The following is a 20,080-nucleotide window of genomic DNA, read 5'->3' as shown; positions in this document are numbered from 1 at the left end:
AGCAGCAGGAAGCATGAAGTGCTCTAAAACTTGCTGGTAGACGGCTGCGTTGACCCTGGATCTCAGGAAACAGAGTGGACCGACACCAGCAGATGACATGGCACCCCAAACCATCACCCAACCATGCAAATTTTGCATTTCCTTTGGAAATCGAGGTCCCAGAGTCTGGAGGAAGACAGGAGAGGCACAGGATCCACGTTGCCTGAAGTCTAGTGTAAAGTTTCCACCATCAGTGATGGTTTGGGGTGCCATGTCATCTGCTGGTGTCGGTCCACTCTGTTTCCTGAGATCCAGGGTCAACGCAGCCGTCTACCAGCAAGTTTTAGAGCACTTCATGCTTCCTGCTGCTGACCTGCTCTATGGAGATGGAGATTTCAAGTTCCAACAGCACTTGGCGCCTGCACACAGCGCAGAATCTACCCGTGCCTGGTTTACAGACCATGGCATTTCTGTTCTAAATTGGCCCGCCAACTCCCCTGACCTTAGCTCCATAGAAAATCTGTGGGGTATTGTGAAAAGGAAGATGCAGAATGCCAGACCCAAAAACGCAGAAGAGTTGAAGGCCACTATCAGAGCAACCTGGGCTCTCATAACACTTGAGCAGTGCCAGAAACTCATCGACTCCATGCCACGCCGCATTAACGCAGTAATTGAGGCAAAAGGAGCTCCTACCAAGTATTGAGTATTGTACATGCTCATATTTGTCATTTTCATACTTTTCAGTTGGCCAACATTTCTAAAAATCCCTTTTTTGTATTAGCCTTAAGTAATATTCTAATTTTGTGACACACGGAATTTTGGATTTTCATTTGTTGCCACTTCAAATCATCAAAATTAAATGAAATAAACATTTGAATGCATCAGTCTGTGTGCAATGAATAAATATAATGTACAAGTTACACCTTTTGAATGCAATTACTGAAATAAATCAAGTTTTTCAAAATATTCTAATTTACTGGCTTTTACCTGTATATGCATAAAAAGGGCAAAAGGATATAAGAGGTTAATAAAACCACTCACATCCTCACTGCGTTTTTTAAACATCTAATGTGGCTTTGTATGATGTCAACATCATAAAAAGTCACTGTCTAAATTCTTCTGGCTCATATCTACAAAGACAGGATCTTGAAAATATTTATTTCCGTTCAAATAAACGGTCCTGGAGGAAGATTGTGACATGCTTTGATTGGGTGAAGGTTAGTGAGTTGGCGGGAATAAAAGACAAAAATGTAAAAGTATAAATGGAATGAATCTTTGACAGCCCCAACAAGGGCAGCGAAGAGCGCGGATTAGACTCTCTATTGGTGTTTCTATGGTAACAAGGAGGGAAGGTGGAACAGGTGGAAGTGTTGCCATGGGGACAGACAGGGTGCGCGTTGAATGGGTATAAATTTGTGTGCATGCACGATACCTTGCTCAACCAGTGTCTGAGCGGTGCGTGTCGCTTCTTGGAGCTTTCGGTACTTCTCTGGACGTTCTCGTTCTATCAACTTCAGCAAAGAGTGACAGGAAACAAAAGATTCAGGGTTAACAAACTTTATCCATCGCAACGATTTTTGGTGTGTTTACTGACAAAAATGCAAACAGTCAACCATGTTTGTGTAAGTGTATTATAACAGAGAGAGACAAAATGCAAATACATATATGAACTAAAGACTGAATTATATGCATTTTTCCTGACTATAAAACTCGACAGTGCGCCTTGTAACCCGGTGTGCCTAATATAAGGAACAAGTTTGATTGATCAAAGCTATTTTATTTGGTACATGGTGTATTGATAAGAGTGATCAGTAGATGGCAGTCAAAAATAAGTGATAAGTGTAGGCTGCACTGTGATGGCAATATGACTCAAGTAAACAACACCAACATTTTATATGTTCCATTAAAAATATAGAACATTACAGACGGCACTCAAAACTCCATCAAAATGTTTTAGTACGACTTTGGTAAGCTATGAAGCCGCACCACTTCAAGAATTGTACTGTGCTTCAACATACGAGTACTATTATGGTGTGCGTATAAGGTAAGACATTATCTGGCATTTTGTTTCGCAATATGATGCAAAAGCAACTTTTCTTACTTTTTGGTACCTGCTGTTCTGTATTTAGGATCTGCATAAATCCTGAAAAATTGTGCTAGTCCGACTTTGTAGTCCGTGCCGACACCGTAGTCGATAATCTTCTTCTTTTTGTCTGTCTTCTTGTGAGAGGACATTCATCCTCCGCTGTTGCCATTTCGAATATAAAGTGGCGTAAAGTTCTTACTTATGTCTGTCAGTAAACTCGCCATGAAAGCGCTAAAACATACCGGTGAAGTGAGTTTACATTATTCACCCAAGTAACTTTAGTTTTTAAAAGTTTTTTCAAGGGACACATTTCCGATGTTGTTGTTTCTGGATGAGCAGATGCTGCTCCGTTATTGATATAAGTAAAGTCTGAGTGTCATTAAAACAGTTAGCTCCATCTTCTGACACTTCTTCCACTCCCGTCCTTGCACGCTACACCACTACAACAAAGATGACGGGGAGAAGACGCTGCCGAAGATGAACCACGTAAATAAGACCGCCCATAAAAAGGCGCATCCTGAAGCGACTGTCAGAAAGCAGCTTGAAGATGATCTGTAAAACATAATCTATGCAACATTTTGACCAAAGAACCACCATTACATGTTATGTAGACCCCAAGGAAGTGTTTTCAATGTAGAAAAAAAATTATAATAATATGACCCCTTTAATGCACCCTATAATCCGGTGCGCCTTTTGTATGAAAAAAACCCTGACTAGACCTGATCATCGGCAGTGCGCCTTATAATCCGGTGCACCCTATGGTCCAGAAACTACGGTACTATATTGTTACACATTTTTCTACCTGCTTTGTTTACTACAGTTAATATCTTTGTAAGGGGTAAATACGCAGGGGATCAAACACTTTTTCCCGCCACTGCATGTTCTTTGGATGTTGCATGATAATTGAGGTATGACTATCACTTCATCTTTGAATTTTACTAGAACTTAACTCGAGCGGTCCCCCAAAACTTGAAAAACATTGCATATATGATGAAAGTTCAAGACACTTAATAGTGTCTTGTTATAAAATATTGTCAGTAAGCTGTTCTCTGTATGATGAAGAGCAGGTTTAAACCATTATACCAAAACTAATAAACATAGTTAAATGAATACCGTATTTTTCGGACCATAGGGCGCACCGGATTATAAGGCGCGCTGCCGATGAGCGGGTCTATTCAGGTCTATTTTTTATACAAAAGGCGCACCGGATTATAAGGCTCATTAAAGAGCTCCCTTTATGATTTTTTTCTGAATGTAAAACACTTCCTTGTGGTCTACATAACATGAAATGGTGATTCTTTGGTCAAAATGTTGCATAGATTATGTTTTACAGATCATCTTCAAGCCGCTTTCTGACAGTCGCTTCTGGATGCACCGTTTTGTGGGCGGTCTTATTTACTTGGCTCACCTTTGACAGCGTCTTCTCCCCGTCATCTTTGTTGTAGCGGTGTAGCGTGCAAGGACGGGAGTGGAAGAAGTGTCAAAAGATGGAGCTAACTGTTTTAATGACATTCAGACTTTACTTCAATCAATAATGGAGCAGCATCTTCTCATCCATGGCTCACTAGTGCAACAACGCCGGAAATGTGTCCCTTGAAAAACCGTCCGACTGGAACTCTAACTAAAGTTCCTTGGGTGAATAATGTAAACTCACTATACCGGTAGTTTTTAGCGCTTTCATAGCGAGTCTACTGACAGATATAAGTATGAACTTTACGCTACTTTATATTAGAAATGGCAACAGCGGAGGATGAATGCCCCATAACAAGAAGATAGAGAAAAAGAAGAAGCTTATCGACTATGGTGTTGCCACGGACTACAATTGCTGACGCAAGCACGTTTTTAGGACTTATACAGATCCCAAATACAGCTCAGTAGGCACCAGAAGGTAATAAAAGTTGTTTTTGCATAATATTGCAAGACAAAACGGCAGATAATATGTCTGCTAATGGGTGCCATTTTGCGGTCCTTACACACACACCATAATAATATTTGTATGTTGAAGCACAATTTGTCTGTCTACCGTAGCCGTAATGCTCCGACAATCCATCAAGCGGTGAAACTTAATAGCTTACCAAAGTCGTACTAAAACATTTTGACAGATTTTTGAGCATCGTTTGTAATGTTCTGTATTCTCAATGGAACATTTAAAGTTTTGGTGTTGTTTACTGGCCTCATCTTGCAGTCTACACATATCTCTTATGTGTGACTGCCATCTACTGGTCACACATCATTACACCATGTACAAAATAAAATTGCTTTGAGGTCGGTAAGCACAACTGGAATTATTCCGTACATTAGGCGCACTGTCGATTTTTGAGAAAATGAAAGGATTTCAAGTGCGCTTTATAGTACGAAAAATACGGTACTTCTGTGCGCAGTGACAGTGACAAATATTTAACACATAACGTTGTGTTATGTCAAAGGCACCGCTTATGAGTTATAATCATAACGATATTGGTATCTTTGTTGAATAAAATGAAGGAAACGTCCACAAAGTCTTTTTACCTGCACTTTGTCATACAGATCTTGAATGCTGCCTTCTTTGCGCGACACGGAGAACTCAGGACTCTGCAGGATGGCCTCGCCTCGAGTCATGTAGCTGTGGACCTCTGTGAAGTCCACGTCAAACCTGAAGGGCGCACACACTATTGGTAAATATATTGTCTTATAATACAAAACTTCTCATAGTCACATAACTTACATTTCATCGTTTGTCTTCATCTTTAACAACTGCTTGTACTACTAAAACTTTTTTAAAGCCACAAATATCAGTAATATCACACAAATGTGTTAGGTAATTGCTTTGCGTTAATAATAAAAGTCATTACAATCAGACACTTTTTTCTAGGGATTTTTCATTATAAAGAGCAGGTGGTTGTCGCGAACATGCAAAACAAAGACTACCGTATCCTTACTGGGCCAAAAAACTAATAACACTATTCTAATCAATGTTATTTTAGTCAGGAGTGTCCAAACTTTTTTTCACAAAGGATTGCTTTGGAGCGAAAACACTGGCAGTAAGATTTTGGATCGAAAAAAAATGACGTCGTACAGAAGGTTGTACTGGCAACAAAACAAGTTATGACAACAAATAAATACAAACATTGAAAAATACAATATTTTTGGTGGATATAGGATTATTTAAAACATTTTTCTCACATTCGCTTATTTTTCTTACATTTCCGTTTCTTTTTTGTCCTCGGTTTTGCTTCTTTTATTACGGTTTCAAACTAATGGCAGTGATTTCACAAGGGTCGTGAGGTGCTTGTGGGCGCAGCTTACAACACGGAAGCAGTTTTACGAGACTTGGCTTGCAGGTAAAACACCGTAGAAGAAGACAGGAGGACCGGGAGCATCTAAATCAGGGGTGCCAAACGTTTTGCCTCCAAGGGCCAAAGTGAAAATGTGCCGATAGTCCGCGGGCCAAACAGCTATTTTTAACATGCAACAGCACCACCAGTGAAGAATGTAGCCTCATACCGCTATATATAAATAAAAGAAGAGATGTCCAATAATATCGGCCTGCCGATATTATCGGCTGATAAATGCGTTAAAATGCAATATCGGAAATTATCAGTATCGTTTTTTTCATTATCGGTATCGTTTTTTTAAATTTTTTTATTAAATCAACATAAAAAACACAAGATACACTTACAATTAGTGCACCAACCCAAAAAACCTTCCTCCCCCATTTACACTCATTCACACGAAAGGGTTGTTTCTTTCTGTTATTAATATTCTGGTTCCTACATTATATGTCAATATATATCAATACAGTCTGCAAGGGATACAGTCCGTAAGCACACATGATTGTACGTGCTGCTGGTCCACTAATAGTACTAACCTTTAACAGTTAATTTTACTATTTTCATTAATTACTAGTTTCAATGTAACTGTTTTTATATTGTTTTACTTTCTTTTTTAGTCAAGAAAATGTTTTTGATTTATTTATCTTATTTTATTTTATACATTTTTTTTAAAAGTACCTTATCTTCACCATACTTGGTTGTCCAAATTAGGCATAATAGTGTGTTAATTCCACGACTGTATATATCGGTTGATATCGGTATCGGTTGATATCGGTATCGGTAATTAAAGAGTTGGACAATATCGGAATATCGGATATCGGCAAAAAGCCATTATCGGACATCCCTAAGTATAAGTCATGTGCCTTGTTCAGCTAACATGCAATTCTGCATCTTTTATGTACATTTTTAACTTCAAAACATAAAAAAAGTCATTTTCTAAGGATTTTGCCATTTCCAGGTGTTGTTCTGTAACCATTTAAAATTTCGAAGCGTTTAGGTTTTTATGATAGGATGTGGGCGGAGCATGGTGACCAAGGTTATCCTTTTCCATAGGACGTCAAAAAGTAATTTTAACTTTACCATAGAGCAGGGGTCTCAAATTAAAACGCAATTAGTTAGACTGTAAAAAATAAAAACAATTACAAATCTATAGATTTTACAATTAAAAATACTGGCAGCTCAATCACCAGAATTTTGTTTTTTCCCAAAAAAGACTGTAAATTTAAACTGTGACTGAGCTGCTAGGTTGTTTTTTTTTACTGTAATTTTTTTTTTACAGTGTATACTAATTGATTGAAAAACATTACCAGTGTTTCTTTACCGCAAAATTCTGGCGACTGAGCTGTTACTTTTTTTTAAATCTATGTTCCTTATTTTTACAGTGCATTACTGTAAATGAAAAAACAGTACCAGTTTTTTGTTTTTTTACAATGTAGCCTTGTGAACACGTGATTGTGTATCTTGAAAGAGGTCAGTATGATTATGTATTCATTTTGGTAGACCCCATTTGGCCCGCAGGCCCCACTTTGGGCATCCGTGATTTAAATAAAGTTTATATTATATGGAATTATGAAGAAAAAGTTCTTTTCTTACATCTATCTTGAGTAGGACATTTTTCTTGAGTAGGCCTATTTGTGTTGCTGTTGGCAAATTTTTTTCTCCTGCTCAAAGAGAAAGCTTGTATTTTTTAACATAATATAGTGAACTACTTGTATTATTTTTTGACTACTAACCTAATTCGTAAAGCATTTTGGTCAACTTCATTACTTTCAAAATAGGTTTTATATATGCAGTAGATTTCATCACTAAGAGGTTGTTAGGATATCTTTGTTATTTATTAAATTTGTAATGTATTATTATCCATTAATACATTGCTATTCTTAACCTATGATTCTCTTTACAAAGCAAATAAAACGATTTTAAAGCAATTATTCCTATTTAATAGTGATGATAAAGTTTATGGAGGATTCGATTATATGATTGTTCTATTAATTCAGTTTTGAAATAAAATTTAATACGGCAGTCAACCATCAGCTTTGCTCACTTGATGGTGTCTGTCTTCTTCTATGGAGTTTTACCTGCAAGCCCAAGTCTAGTAAAACTTGTTGTAAGCTCAGCCCACAGTAACTCGCCCTCTACTTCAAATCACTGCCATTAATTTAAAACCATAAAAAAGAGAAGCGAAACCATAAAAAAGAGAAGCCAATGTGAAAAAGGAAAGTTTGAAAAGAAAAAATCTGTGAAACACACAAAAACAATAAAAGTGTACAAAAAATAAATATTGGCAACATGTGGCATTAAAAACATTTCATGATACAAAAAAATCCAACTAAACAGTGATGGAAGCCACACGTAGCTAAACTACGTAGCATAACTACATTTTCCAGTAGCTTGGCTACTTTTTTAACGAGTAGCCTTTCCTGTAGCTTAACTACTTTTAGCCCCTTGTAGCGATATAGCTTACATTAAACAAGCTACAAAGAGAGAAAATAGACTGCGAATCCAGGCTAAAAAATTGTATGGAGAAAATACAATGACCTGTTTTAATGAATAAATGAATGATTTTCTCCATACATATGGAGAATATCCATGATGATTGGTTGGCGTTCATATGACGAGTCACAATTGGCTAAGGTTTGGGCAAAACATTACGGACTGGCCAATCAGAGGCAAGATAAGGCGGGTCATCGAAACTGGTAAACAAAATCATAACAGTCACGGACTCATGTCACATGATGACAAGGGAGTCAGAGACAGAGGGACGCTTCAAGCTGAGCTGACCACTCAAAAAAAAAAAACATACTTGAAAACGACAGAAGAATTCTCTCCCGCAGATTAAATTTTTCCTTTAGTGATGAAGATGACGCGCAGGAAACCCACAATAATGCGTGTCCTTAGCCATGCATTTAGAGAAAACAATACACAAAACCTTAGTTTTTAATTGTTCACTCTGTAAACCAAAATCATAATTGCTCTCTTCATCAAAGACGTGGAACACAAATTTAGGAACACACATTAAGGTGAGTTGAGGTCATGAAAACTTTTACTGCACATAACCATTACCAACTGTTCCCAAACAACACACAAGTCACTGTTTTTTTTTGTCAAGATGTAGGTAGATGCTGCTTGTTTCACTGTGGTTATAGAAAATTAATAACATTATAGGGGTGGGCCAAAGAAAAGGCAAACTAAATACACACATACAGTGAAGTGCAGGGAAGTTGTAGGGTGTCCCCAGCTAAATGACAGATAGTTAATAGTAATAAACCCTTGTTGGGTCCATTTGTACAATCTCAGTTACATGAACATTGATATTATACATGTGGGCTGTTGGAATAATTGTTTGTAAGTTATCACAAAAGAAATGTTGTATTATGAATGCTGTATTTCGAGGCCTAACAAAAGGATGAAGTCTCGGGAAACGCCACTGTGAGTTCAGCACGGACAGATGGCAGGATGTGCTCAACTCCTGGAGGAACTCTCTTTGAAGTGTTAAACGAACTCTCTTTGAAGTAATTCACAAACTCTCTTCCCTCTATTTGGTCAACGCTATTTACGACACGCTGCCTTCTTGAAGTCACTGTGGACAGGAGACGGGAGGGGTTGTCCATTGTCCTCCAACTCTCTTCCAACTATTTGGTCAACGCTATTTACGAGACGCTGCCCTCTTGAAGTCACTGTGGACAGGAGACGGGAGGGGTTGTCCATTGTCCTCCAACACCTGCCCCAGCTGGATCCAGGAAGAGCCAAGCCCGAGAAGTCCTCTTCTTGGACTTCAAAGCGACCAAAAACAATGACTGTTTTACATACCTCCCCATTCCTATTGTGACATATGTTGGTGCGTGAACATGGAAGATCTGAATTAAAAGAGGAGACGAGAACCTTCTTGGTCAGAGCGTGGTGCAGGACTGTGCAGAGAGTACAGTGACCATGTCTTTCCTCAATTGAGTCCAAATTGAATTCTGTCTCTGTTTGATTCCTTGCCTTTTGTCTTGTGTAACAGATGTCCTGTATTTGAACCTGACATCTAATTGGTCCTTCGAGCCGGATTCCAACACGTCTGACGATTCCAGCATGAGTGAGTGAAACCAGAGGACCATGGCAACCAAATCCTGATTGAGGAACTGCTTTTTCTTCATTTCGGGCTGGAATTGAAAGACTGACGGAAAATCCGAGGACAACAGGAAGGAAGGCAGAGAGCAGTGAGTACGTTTTAAATTGACGAAGAAAGAAACGACTGAGAGAAAGTGTGTGACTGAGGGGTTACGACGCATAGACAAACCCTGTAAATTCTAGGCTCTAACAGGTAAAACAAACCCTGTAAATCCTAGGTTCTAACAGGTAAAAAGGCCAAATTAGAGGGACGTCGGAGTCCAACGTCCGTGAGTATTAAAATTTTAAATAAAAACTGAATTAAGATAAAAACTGAAGAGGCAAAAAGACTGCAGGTAAACGGAACCGCGAAAACTGGAATCCGTAATATCCATAAACAAACATACTAGGGGGTGTCGGAGCCCACAATAATTTGAAATATCCGTGAACCATTATCCTGGGGACGTCGGAGTCCAACAGACCTAAAATGGTCTATTCAGAATAAAAAACTGAATTTTGTCCGTGAAAAAACAATAATCTGGAGGGCGACGGGATCCTCATGTAATAAACATTGAAATTTCCGTAGATCAATATACTGAAAGGTGTGAATGTGAGAGTGTGTGGGAGTAATCGCCATTAGGCTATCACTCCATATTAAAGTTGTGAGAAGTAAATAGTGGGTTATTGTGGATGCTCTAGGCAAGACACCTCCACTGGGGAACCATCTCCAGTAGAAGCGACGTGTACCACAATAATAAATTAAACCACTATCTTACAACAAAAACAAAAGTAATCCTTATAAGTTTTCGGCTCTGTAGGGGGCGACGGATTACTCCAAATTTACAAAATGGGGAAAGGGACAAGTAAACCAAAGGTTAGTCCAAAAGACGAGTTAAAATGTAAAGACTGGAAAGCGGTAGAAATAACAAATCCAGATTTACTGAAATTTCTCGATGACTGGATATCAAAACATAAATTTACCGGATGCCTCAAAGTAGGTGATATTCTAAAGTTGCGAGAATCAATAATAGAAAAATGCGGAAGTAACAGAAAAAAGCTAGCCAGAATGGGGTGGGACCACACGGGGTGCTGGATGAGAATGGCTCAAAATAGAGAAGACGGAGAAAGACAGAAAAAAAAAGGAAGAGCAGGAAGAAAGGAAAATAAAAGGAAGAGAAGAGGCAAAAGAAAGGGCTAAGAGAGAAAAAAAGCTAATGTTTCATAGAACAGAAGATTATGAAACAGGGCCAGTTAGGAAAAAGCAAATAGGAGAATAATCTCAAAGTGCTAACGTGAGAGAAAAGTAAAAATAAATGAAGAAATGGGGAAAAATCAATAATAAGAATTAATGCAAAATGAAATAAACTAATGCGAGAGAGAGAGAGATAATGGGGGTATTGAAATAAGAGATGAAGAAAAGGTAGACTGAAGATATACATGTATGTTTGGATATATAAAGAGCGCTTTTATATATACAAATATATATATGTATAATTCAATAATGGAACAAATAAAAACCTAGATTAATAACTATAATAAGAGTTGAGATGTATAGTATGATAAAATGATAAAGTGGGTTACATGGTTATTAGCTGAGGAAAGAAGAGAGAGAGAAAAAAAAGAAGAGAAATCTCTTCAAGTGTTGCTGACCTTTGCCCTAAGAAGTGCACTCACGCCCTCACACACCACCTTGTGTGTGTGTGTGTGTGTGTGCGTGGCGCAGTGGGGGAGGTGTGAAAGTGAATTTATTACATGTAAATTTAAAGTAGGTTTAACTTTGAAGTGTAGTATAACATTCTTAAGTTAGATTATGTTTTAGACATTTGCAACACCATACATCTGAGTGTTGAGCTAAGATAAGATACATGTGTATATAGAAAACCAGGATCAAAAGTGGAAATCTTTATGGATAAATTAGGGGAAATGATTAATGGTCTAAATAAAAATAGGACTATCGTAATTTGTGGAGATTATAATATTGATCTTCTAAAGGTAGATTCACATAAACAAACATCAGATTTTGTAGAGCTATTATATGAAAAAGGGCTGTACCCATTAATTACAAAGCCTAGTAGAATAACCACAACTAGTGCAACCTTAATAGACAAAATCTTTACAAATGTTTTAGGGATTCACATCACTACTGGGTTAGTGATAAATGACATAAGTGATCATCTGCCTATATTTGCAATATTTGACTATCAATTCCCTAAGTGTCAATCATATTAACAACTTCAGGTATGACCTATTAAAACAAGAGTGGGAAGAGGTGTATACAGACGATATAAACACGGTCTATGATTATTTTCGTAAACATTATATTACTCTGTATAACAAGCATTGTCCTGAGGTTCCATGCAGATCTAAACAAAGGCAAAATAATGCACCTTGGATGATAAACAGTTTGAAAAATGCATGTAAAAAGAAAAATAGACTTTGTAAGGCGTTTATCAAATCAAGAACAGAGAATGCTGAAAAACGCTGTAAGAACTACAAAAACAAGTTGACCAATATATTGAGACAAGCAATGAAAGGAATACAAAGAAATTATGAGGATGATGTTGAACAAAAAAGACATCTATGTATGTCCAGACAAATAAACCAATCTTACAAAGAAAAATCGGTATAAGTGAGCAGCAATATTGAGCCAAGGTTGAACTCATGGCTCAACAGGAGGGATATGAATGCCCTTATACAGAAGTACTATACTTCCTATAGTTTAATTCTTATAAAAAAAATTGTATAAAACATCTATGCAATTAACTAAATAAGAGTGAAGGAAAACATTATTGTCTGGTCATAGTAGATGCATTTTCAAAGTAGTTAGAAATATTTCCTAAAGGAAAAGCAGATGTGCTGACAGTAGCAAAAGCATTATGCAAATATTTAGTAAAAATGTACATTAACATTACAAGTACAACAGGACTAACACCATTTGAAAGATAGTGGAAAGACCAACCTGGGTACACTTAGTACATTGTAAAAAGATCATTTCTGTTGAATCATCCAATAAGGAAAGGGAAGCAAAGTCTGGTAATAGTGTGGACGCACACGATGACTAGAGTTGAGCCAAACCACTGACCTTGGTAGAGGAGTGAATCAGCAGAAATGACACCCCAATGGCTCAGACGGTCCATAAACATATGGGTTAACGATATTGGTACTGGTCGGCCATGCCCCCCTAATATGGTTCACTTGGGAATCTGAGTAAAATGTAGAACTCAGGAAACAAAATGATACTGCACCCATAGTAAACCCAAACCACTGGCAGAATCAAGAAGTAAAATACACTCACAGGGGAGGTCGTATTAGAAGACGGGCAATGGGAGGATTCGGAGTAACCCCATTAGTGAAAAAAATGCCAGAAAACCCATGCCAGAAAAACAGTAATGGGAAAAAGTATTTGGGATTGTATTTAAAAAGGTCATATAATGGAAAAAAAGTATTTGGAATTGTATTTGTGTTATCAAAGGGACATGTTAACTAGCACACTACAAATTCCACTGTGACAAAGTTGTAAGCATACCATTTGATGGTGTGTCAAAGTTTGATAATAATTGGTTCCTGTTTTGGTAATTAATTTGTTCCTTATGGCGGAGCAAGTGGGAAAGGCTACAAAAACTGATTGTGTTGTATGTATAAGCCCAGACAATTACTCAAGATGAGTCAAAAAAAAAAAAATTGAATTGAAGTAATGAGCAAAACAAAATTGACCCTGTAGCTAAAGAGACAAAACAGAAACCAATATTTGATAAATATGTGAAAAAAGCTAATTATACCTGCATTAACATGCAAGACTCTGTACAACAGTTAGGAAACGTATCATCAGATAACTGCATACACATAGTAAAAGTATCAATATTTGTACAAGAATTGTTAACACGCCTGAACAGTTTGATATCTGAACATTGGAAAATAATTAGACATGATGTAAACTGGCAAAGTGTTGTAGATCCAACTTATATTGATGGGTGTCCAAGAGGTGTATCTGACGACTATAAATTGGTAAATCAAGTTGCAGCTGAATTTGAATCATCCGTCTACTGGTGGTGTACGATTAACAAGAATGTTGACAGAATAAACTATGTCCACTACAACGTACAGAGATTGGGAAATTGGACACAGGCCGGACTTGAAGCAGTCGCTGATCAACTCGCCGCCACCTTCCTTATGGCCTTTCAAAACCGTATGGCGCTAGACATGTTGTTAGCGGAAAGAGGGGGTGTGTGCGCAATATTTGGTGAACAGTGTTGCACGTTCATACCAAACAACACCGATGCAGAAGGTAGCCTGACCAAAGCACTGGAAGGCCTTCGCACCCTCAACGGTAAAATGAAAGAGCACTCAGGCATAGATACATCTATGTGGGATGGGTGGATGGACGGTTTCGGCAAATACAAGTCTTTGGTATCATCAATTCTAGTATCTATGGCCGTGTTCAGCAATACTGACGTTGTGTGGATGTTGTTGTATTCCCTGTCTGTTCTCTGCTTAACCGTCTGATTACCACAGCGATTAGCCCAGCAGATGATAAAGCTGTTCAGATGCACTTCCTGGCGGACGATAAGGAAGATGAATCTGATGATGGGGATACCTACCTGGATGGTGTTCCTGATCTGTTTCCAGACCCGAGTAACAATGAGAAAAATTGATGTTGAACTCTGAGTGTAAACATAACTTTGTCGTAAGGAAATTAACCATTAACTGAAAATTGCAAGACGAAGTTATTAGGGATAAGGAGATTATGGGAGGTTTTTGCGATAAACAGGGGGGAAATGTTGGAATAATTGTTTGTAAGTTATCACAAAAGAAATGTTGTATTATGAATGCTGTATTTCGAGGCCTAACAAAAGGATGAAGTCTCGGGAAACGCCACTGTGAGTTCAGCACGGACAGATGGCAGGATGTGCTCAACTCCTGGAGGAACTCTCTTTGAAGTGTTAAACGAACTCTCTTTGAAGTAATTCACAAACTCTCTTCCCTCTATTTGGTCAACGCTATTTACGACACGCTGCCTTCTTGAAGTCACTGTGGACAGGAGACGGGAGGGGTTGTCCATTGTCCTCCAACTCTCTTCCAACTATTTGGTCAACGCTATTTACGAGACGCTGCCCTCTTGAAGTCACTGTGGACAGGAGACGGGAGGGGTTGTCCATTGTCCTCCAACACCTGCCCCAGCTGGATCCAGGAAGAGCCAAGCCCGAGAAGTCCTCTTCTTGGACTTCAAAGCGACCAAAAACAATGACTGTTTTACATACCTCCCCATTCCTATTGTGACATATGTTGGTGCGTGAACATGGAAGATCTGAATTAAAAGAGGAGACGAGAACCTTCTTGGTCAGAGCGTGCTAAGACACTGTAAGAGGTTACAGGTTGAAGCCGTCTCTCCTCAATTGAGTCCAAATTGAATTCTGTCTCTGTTTGATTCCTTGCCTTTTGTCTTGTGTAACAGATGTCCTGTATTTGAACCTGACAGGGCCCATTGATATTACCATTGATGTAGCAAGCTACTTATGCCGTGTAGCTTGTAACAATTCTCCGGGCATAGCTTCCCCTGTAGCTTAGCCACATTTAATTGAGAGTAACTTGTAGTTTAGCTTACTACAAGTAGCTTGCCCATCACTACACCTAAAACATTGTATTTTTTCAATGTTTGTATTTATTTCATGCTAAAACTTGTTTCAGCGCCAATACAACTTTTTCTACAATGTAATTTTATTTCCAATACCAAATCTTACTCACTCCATTGGTTGCATCCTGAAAAATTAAAGAACGTGATATATTTTTAATTATTATTATTAGGTTTTTTTTAGCAAGCTAGAATCAGTCTATCGTACAGTAAATGCTAAGAAGTTTTAAATATTTGAATAAAAATAACCCCAGCTTTGTTGTTGTAATACAGGTGACAGCACATATAAGGAGCAGTATTATTATAATAGTTGCCATAGTCCCTATGTTCGTGTAACTTATGTATTCTAGTTTTTTCAGTATCCCTTTGTTGGCCCGGAACATATTATAAGAAAAAATAATAGGTAAACACGTAAGAAAAAAGAGCAGAAAGACGTAATCAGGAAAAAGCTGAACACTTTGAAAAGTCTAAGTATGCACGCCATATTTTAATAAAAGGGCAAATACGTAGCACTAAATTTTCTGTGGGCCGCCACAAGTTTACTGGAAACACAGATTCTAAGTGTGCCTAAAGTCTGGACTTATATGCAACATTTTTACATGATATAATTATTATATATGATATGGATTATATTATATATATATATATATATATATATATATATATATATATATATATATATATATATATATATATATATATAAAATATATACAGTATATATATATATACATATACAGTATATATATATATATACACACAGGTAAAAGCCAGTAAATTAGAATATTTTGAAAAACTTGATTTATTTCAGTAATTGCATTCAAAAGGTGTAACTTGTACATTATATTTATTCATTGCACACAGACTGATGCATTCAAATGTTTATTTCATTTAATTTTGATGATTTGAAGTGGCAACAAATGAAAATCCAAAATTCCGTGTGTCACAAAATTAGAATATTACTTAAGGCTAATACAAAAAAGGGATTTTTAGAAATGTTGGCCAACTGAAAAGTATGAAAATGAAAAATATGAGCATGTACAATACTCAATACTTGGTTGGAGCTCCTTTTGCCTCAATTACTGCGTTAATGCGGCGTGGCATGGAGTCGATGAGTTTCTGGCACTGCTCAGGTGTTATGAGAGCCCAGGTTGCTCTGATAGTGGCCTTCAACTCTTCTGCGTTTTTGGGTCTGGCATTCTGCATCTTCCTTTTCACAATACCCCACAGATTTTCTATGGGGCTAAGGTCAGGGGAGTTGGCGGGCCAATTTAGAACAGAAATACCATGGTCCGTAAACCAGGCACGGGTAGATTTTGCGCTGTGTGCAGGCGCCAAGTCCTGTTGGAACTTGAAATCTCCATCTCCATAGAGCAGGTCAGCAGCAGGAAGCATGAAGTGCTCTAAAACTTGCTGGTAGACGGCTGCGTTGACCCTGGATCTCAGGAAACAGAGTGGACCGACACCAGCAGATGACATGGCACCCCAAACCATCACCCAACCATGCAAATTTTGCATTTCCTTTGGAAATCGAGGTCCCAGAGTCTGGAGGAAGACAGGAGAGGCACAGGATCCACGTTGCCTGAAGTCTAGTGTAAAGTTTCCACCATCAGTGATGGTTTGGGGTGCCATGTCATCTGCTGGTGTCGGTCCACTCTGTTTCCTGAGATCCAGGGTCAACGCAGCCGTCTACCAGCAAGTTTTAGAGCACTTCATGCTTCCTGCTGCTGACCTGCTCTATGGAGATGGAGATTTCAAGTTCCAACAGGACTTGGCGCCTGCACACAGCGCAAAATCTACCCGTGCCTGGTTTACGGACCATGGTATTTCTGTTCTAAATTGGCCCGCCAACTCCCCTGACCTTAGCCCCATAGAAAATCTGTGGGGTATTGTGAAAATGAAGATGCAGAATCCCAGACCCAAAAACGCAGAAGAGTTGAAGGCCACTATCAGAGCAACCTGGGCTCTCATAACACCTGAGCAGTGCCAGAAACTCATCGACTCCATGCCAAGCCGCATTAACGCAGTAATTGAGGCAAAAGCAGCTCCAACCAAGTATTGAGTATTGTACATGCTCATATTTTTCATTTTCATACTTTTCAGTTGGCCAACATTTCTAAAAATCCCTTTTTTGTATTAGCCTTAAGTAATATTCTAATTTTGTGACACACGGAATTTTGGATTTTCATTTGTTGCCACTTCAAATCATCAAAATTAAATGAAATAAACATTTGAATGCATCAGTATGTGTGCAATGAATAAATATAATGTACAAGTTACACCTTTTGAATGCAATTACTGAAATAAATCAAGTTTTTCAAAATATTCTAATTTACTGGCTTTTACCTGTATACTCAGTGGCCTAGTGGTTAGAGTGTCCGCCCTGAGATCGGTAGGTTGTGAGTTCAAAGCCCGGCCGAGTCATACCAAAGACTATAAAAATGGGACCCATTACCTCCCTGCTTGGCACTCAGCATCAAGGGTTGGAATTGGGGGTTAAATCACCAAAAATGATTCCCGGGCGCGGCACCGCTGCTGCCCACTGCTCCCCTCACCTCCCAGGGGGTGATCAAAGGGGATGGGTCAAATGCAGAGGACACATTTCACCACACCTAGTGTGTGCGTGACAATCATTGGTACTTTAACTTTAACTTTAATGTATGTATGTTCTTATTGAACACGTTTCTTAAAAACATACCCATGGGGTATTGTTTGTAGAGTTTTGAGGACAAAAAAGAATTTACTCCATTATGAAATTAGGCTGTAACATAACAAAATGTGGCAAAAGGGAAGCGCTGTGAATACTTTCCGAATGCACTGTATGTTATTACTAGCATCTTTCAGCATATCAAAGAAATAGCATTATGGCAAGACGTACTGTATAAATAAGAAAAGTCAGAAGCAAAATAAGCTAAGTTAATCAAATACACCAGGTCTGATTGTTTTCATAAGCAAAAAAAAACAATTTGTACACATATTGCAAAAAAACATTACCAACACTAGTGCAGACAGTGACGACAGCTGTTCTGGCTGGTCCGCTAATATTAAAGTTGCTCAACCAGTGGTAACCATGGTAACATTAATATAATTATTCTCTGTGATACTACAAACCGCTGGAGTGTCTTGATATTACACCTAAGATAATGATTTATTATTGCATGTTATTACATATTGTGGCTTTACTTCTACTGACTACTTGGCTACTGAACGATCAGTTTACACTCAACATGTGTTGGTCATCACCTACCTGCTGAGAAAAGTCAGCAGAAACGGGTGCATGTAACTGAATGATGCACACAAGTTAGAAAACCGCACAGCTGCAAGGATGCAACCTATAAGAAATGACAAAAGTTCATCCAAAGTTCACCAACCTTTTTCTGAGTTCCGAATCGACCACCACCTGCCTCTTCTTCTGTGGCGGCGGCGGCGATTCTCTTGCTTGGCGCAATGCCGTAACCTTTTCCCTCGTTGTCACCTTGGTGACAGTCGACATGACGGAGTGGGTCAGCTCGGACTGCTGGGCCGCCGCACCACCGGCCGGCGAGAGCTAGATGTGCATATATCCAAAGATAGTTTGACAAATTGCAAGTTTCAGGGTAGCATACAGAAACATTTCCAGTGGGTTGGGGGCACTCACAACACGCTTCCAAGTTTTTAAAAATCATATTCCATGTATTGTGGGCCTTAATTAAGCATCTTCAAACTAAATGAACAACAAACATCAATACTATAGTTAGTAGTAAATGAGACCAAACCAATCAGAAGTATCGTGGCCACTGATTGGCTCAGCTTTAGGCAGCGTTAATACATTAGATTAAATAAGTGCAAAGTTATGTGAGTTGTATTTCATGTTTTGAAGTCTCTCATAATAGTACAAGACGTATTAAGATGTATTTGAATTCTCTAGCAATGAATATATCTAATTTCTAACAAATAATTCCAACTTCGATCAGGCCGGGAAGCAAACAGCGATGAACAAGGAATTACTGTATTTAATAAACACAATTTAAAAGATTAATTAACCCTTGAATACTGGTAAAATACCATTATTTTGGCTGTACCCCGCTCGGAATGGGTATTGTTTCCATTTTGACCAATGCTAGTAGCAAATAGTTTTTCTGAAAAACAATGTTTACTTTAAAAACATGCATTTTTAAGTATTTTGTGGCATGCAAGTTGAAAAGACAAAGTTTTGTGTTATTATTATTTCATGTTTAATAGTCGTCAGCTTTTCAGTTTTTTCTTGTTACACTATGCCTTCTCCAATGGTTCATACGAAATGGCCCTAAAACGGCTCCTGCATCACATTTACCGTATTTTTCGGACTATAAGTCGACGTTTTTTTCATAGTTTGGCCATGGGTGCGACGTATACTGCAGAGCGACTTATGTGTGAAATTATTAACACATTACCGTAAAATATCAAATAATATTATTTATCTCTTTCGCGTGAGCGACGAAGAAAATGTCCGCAATCGTCACACACACGCCAACCAATAAGAATTCGGCGGGGGCGGGTCATGGCAGAAGTGCATTGTGGGCCATGATATGGTAACTGCTATATGCTATACGCTACTGCCGGAGCTATTAAAGTGGATCACATCAACATTGGAGGTAACTTATAAAAACTGAGAACGACTGAACTAAAATGGCACCGAAAAGGAAATCATATACTGCAGATTACAAGCTGGACATAGTGAAATATGCTGCAGAGAACAGCAATCAATCAGCAGAAAGAAAAGACGCTAGCGGGGCGCATACCAGAGGCGACACCGAGGAAGAAGATTTCATGGGATTTAGTGATTAAGAGTGACAGATTGTTTAGTAAACGTATAGCATGTTCTATATGTTATAGTTATTTGAATGGCTCTTACCATAATATGTTACGTTAACATACCAGGCACGTTCTCAGTTGGTTATTTATGCGTCATATAACGTACACTTATTCAGCCTGTTGTTCACTATTCTTTATTTATTTTAAATTGC

General features: G+C 38.3%; 1 protein-coding gene across 1 annotated transcript in view; it reads right to left on the bottom strand.

Moving 5' to 3' along the window:
* The window catches only part of dmd (dystrophin), a 586,555-nt gene that overhangs the window by 329,527 nt on the left and 236,948 nt on the right, over positions 1-20,080 (bottom strand). Inside the window, exons 19-22 of the mRNA XM_061978041.1 lie at positions 18,467-18,642; positions 18,343-18,378; positions 4,574-4,697; positions 1,412-1,490 (exon numbers count right to left, since the gene is read on the bottom strand). Coding sequence (XP_061834025.1) covers positions 1,412-1,490; positions 4,574-4,697; positions 18,343-18,378; positions 18,467-18,642 — 415 coding nt within the window. The remainder of the gene's footprint in view (positions 1-1,411; positions 1,491-4,573; positions 4,698-18,342; positions 18,379-18,466; positions 18,643-20,080) is intronic.

Source organism: Nerophis lumbriciformis, linkage group LG01 (genome assembly GCF_033978685.3).
Source record: "Nerophis lumbriciformis linkage group LG01, RoL_Nlum_v2.1, whole genome shotgun sequence".
Taxonomy (NCBI): domain Eukaryota; kingdom Metazoa; phylum Chordata; class Actinopteri; order Syngnathiformes; family Syngnathidae; genus Nerophis; species Nerophis lumbriciformis.
The sequence above is the reverse complement of the archived record's forward strand: the minus strand, read 5'-3'. Positions and strand labels throughout refer to the sequence as shown.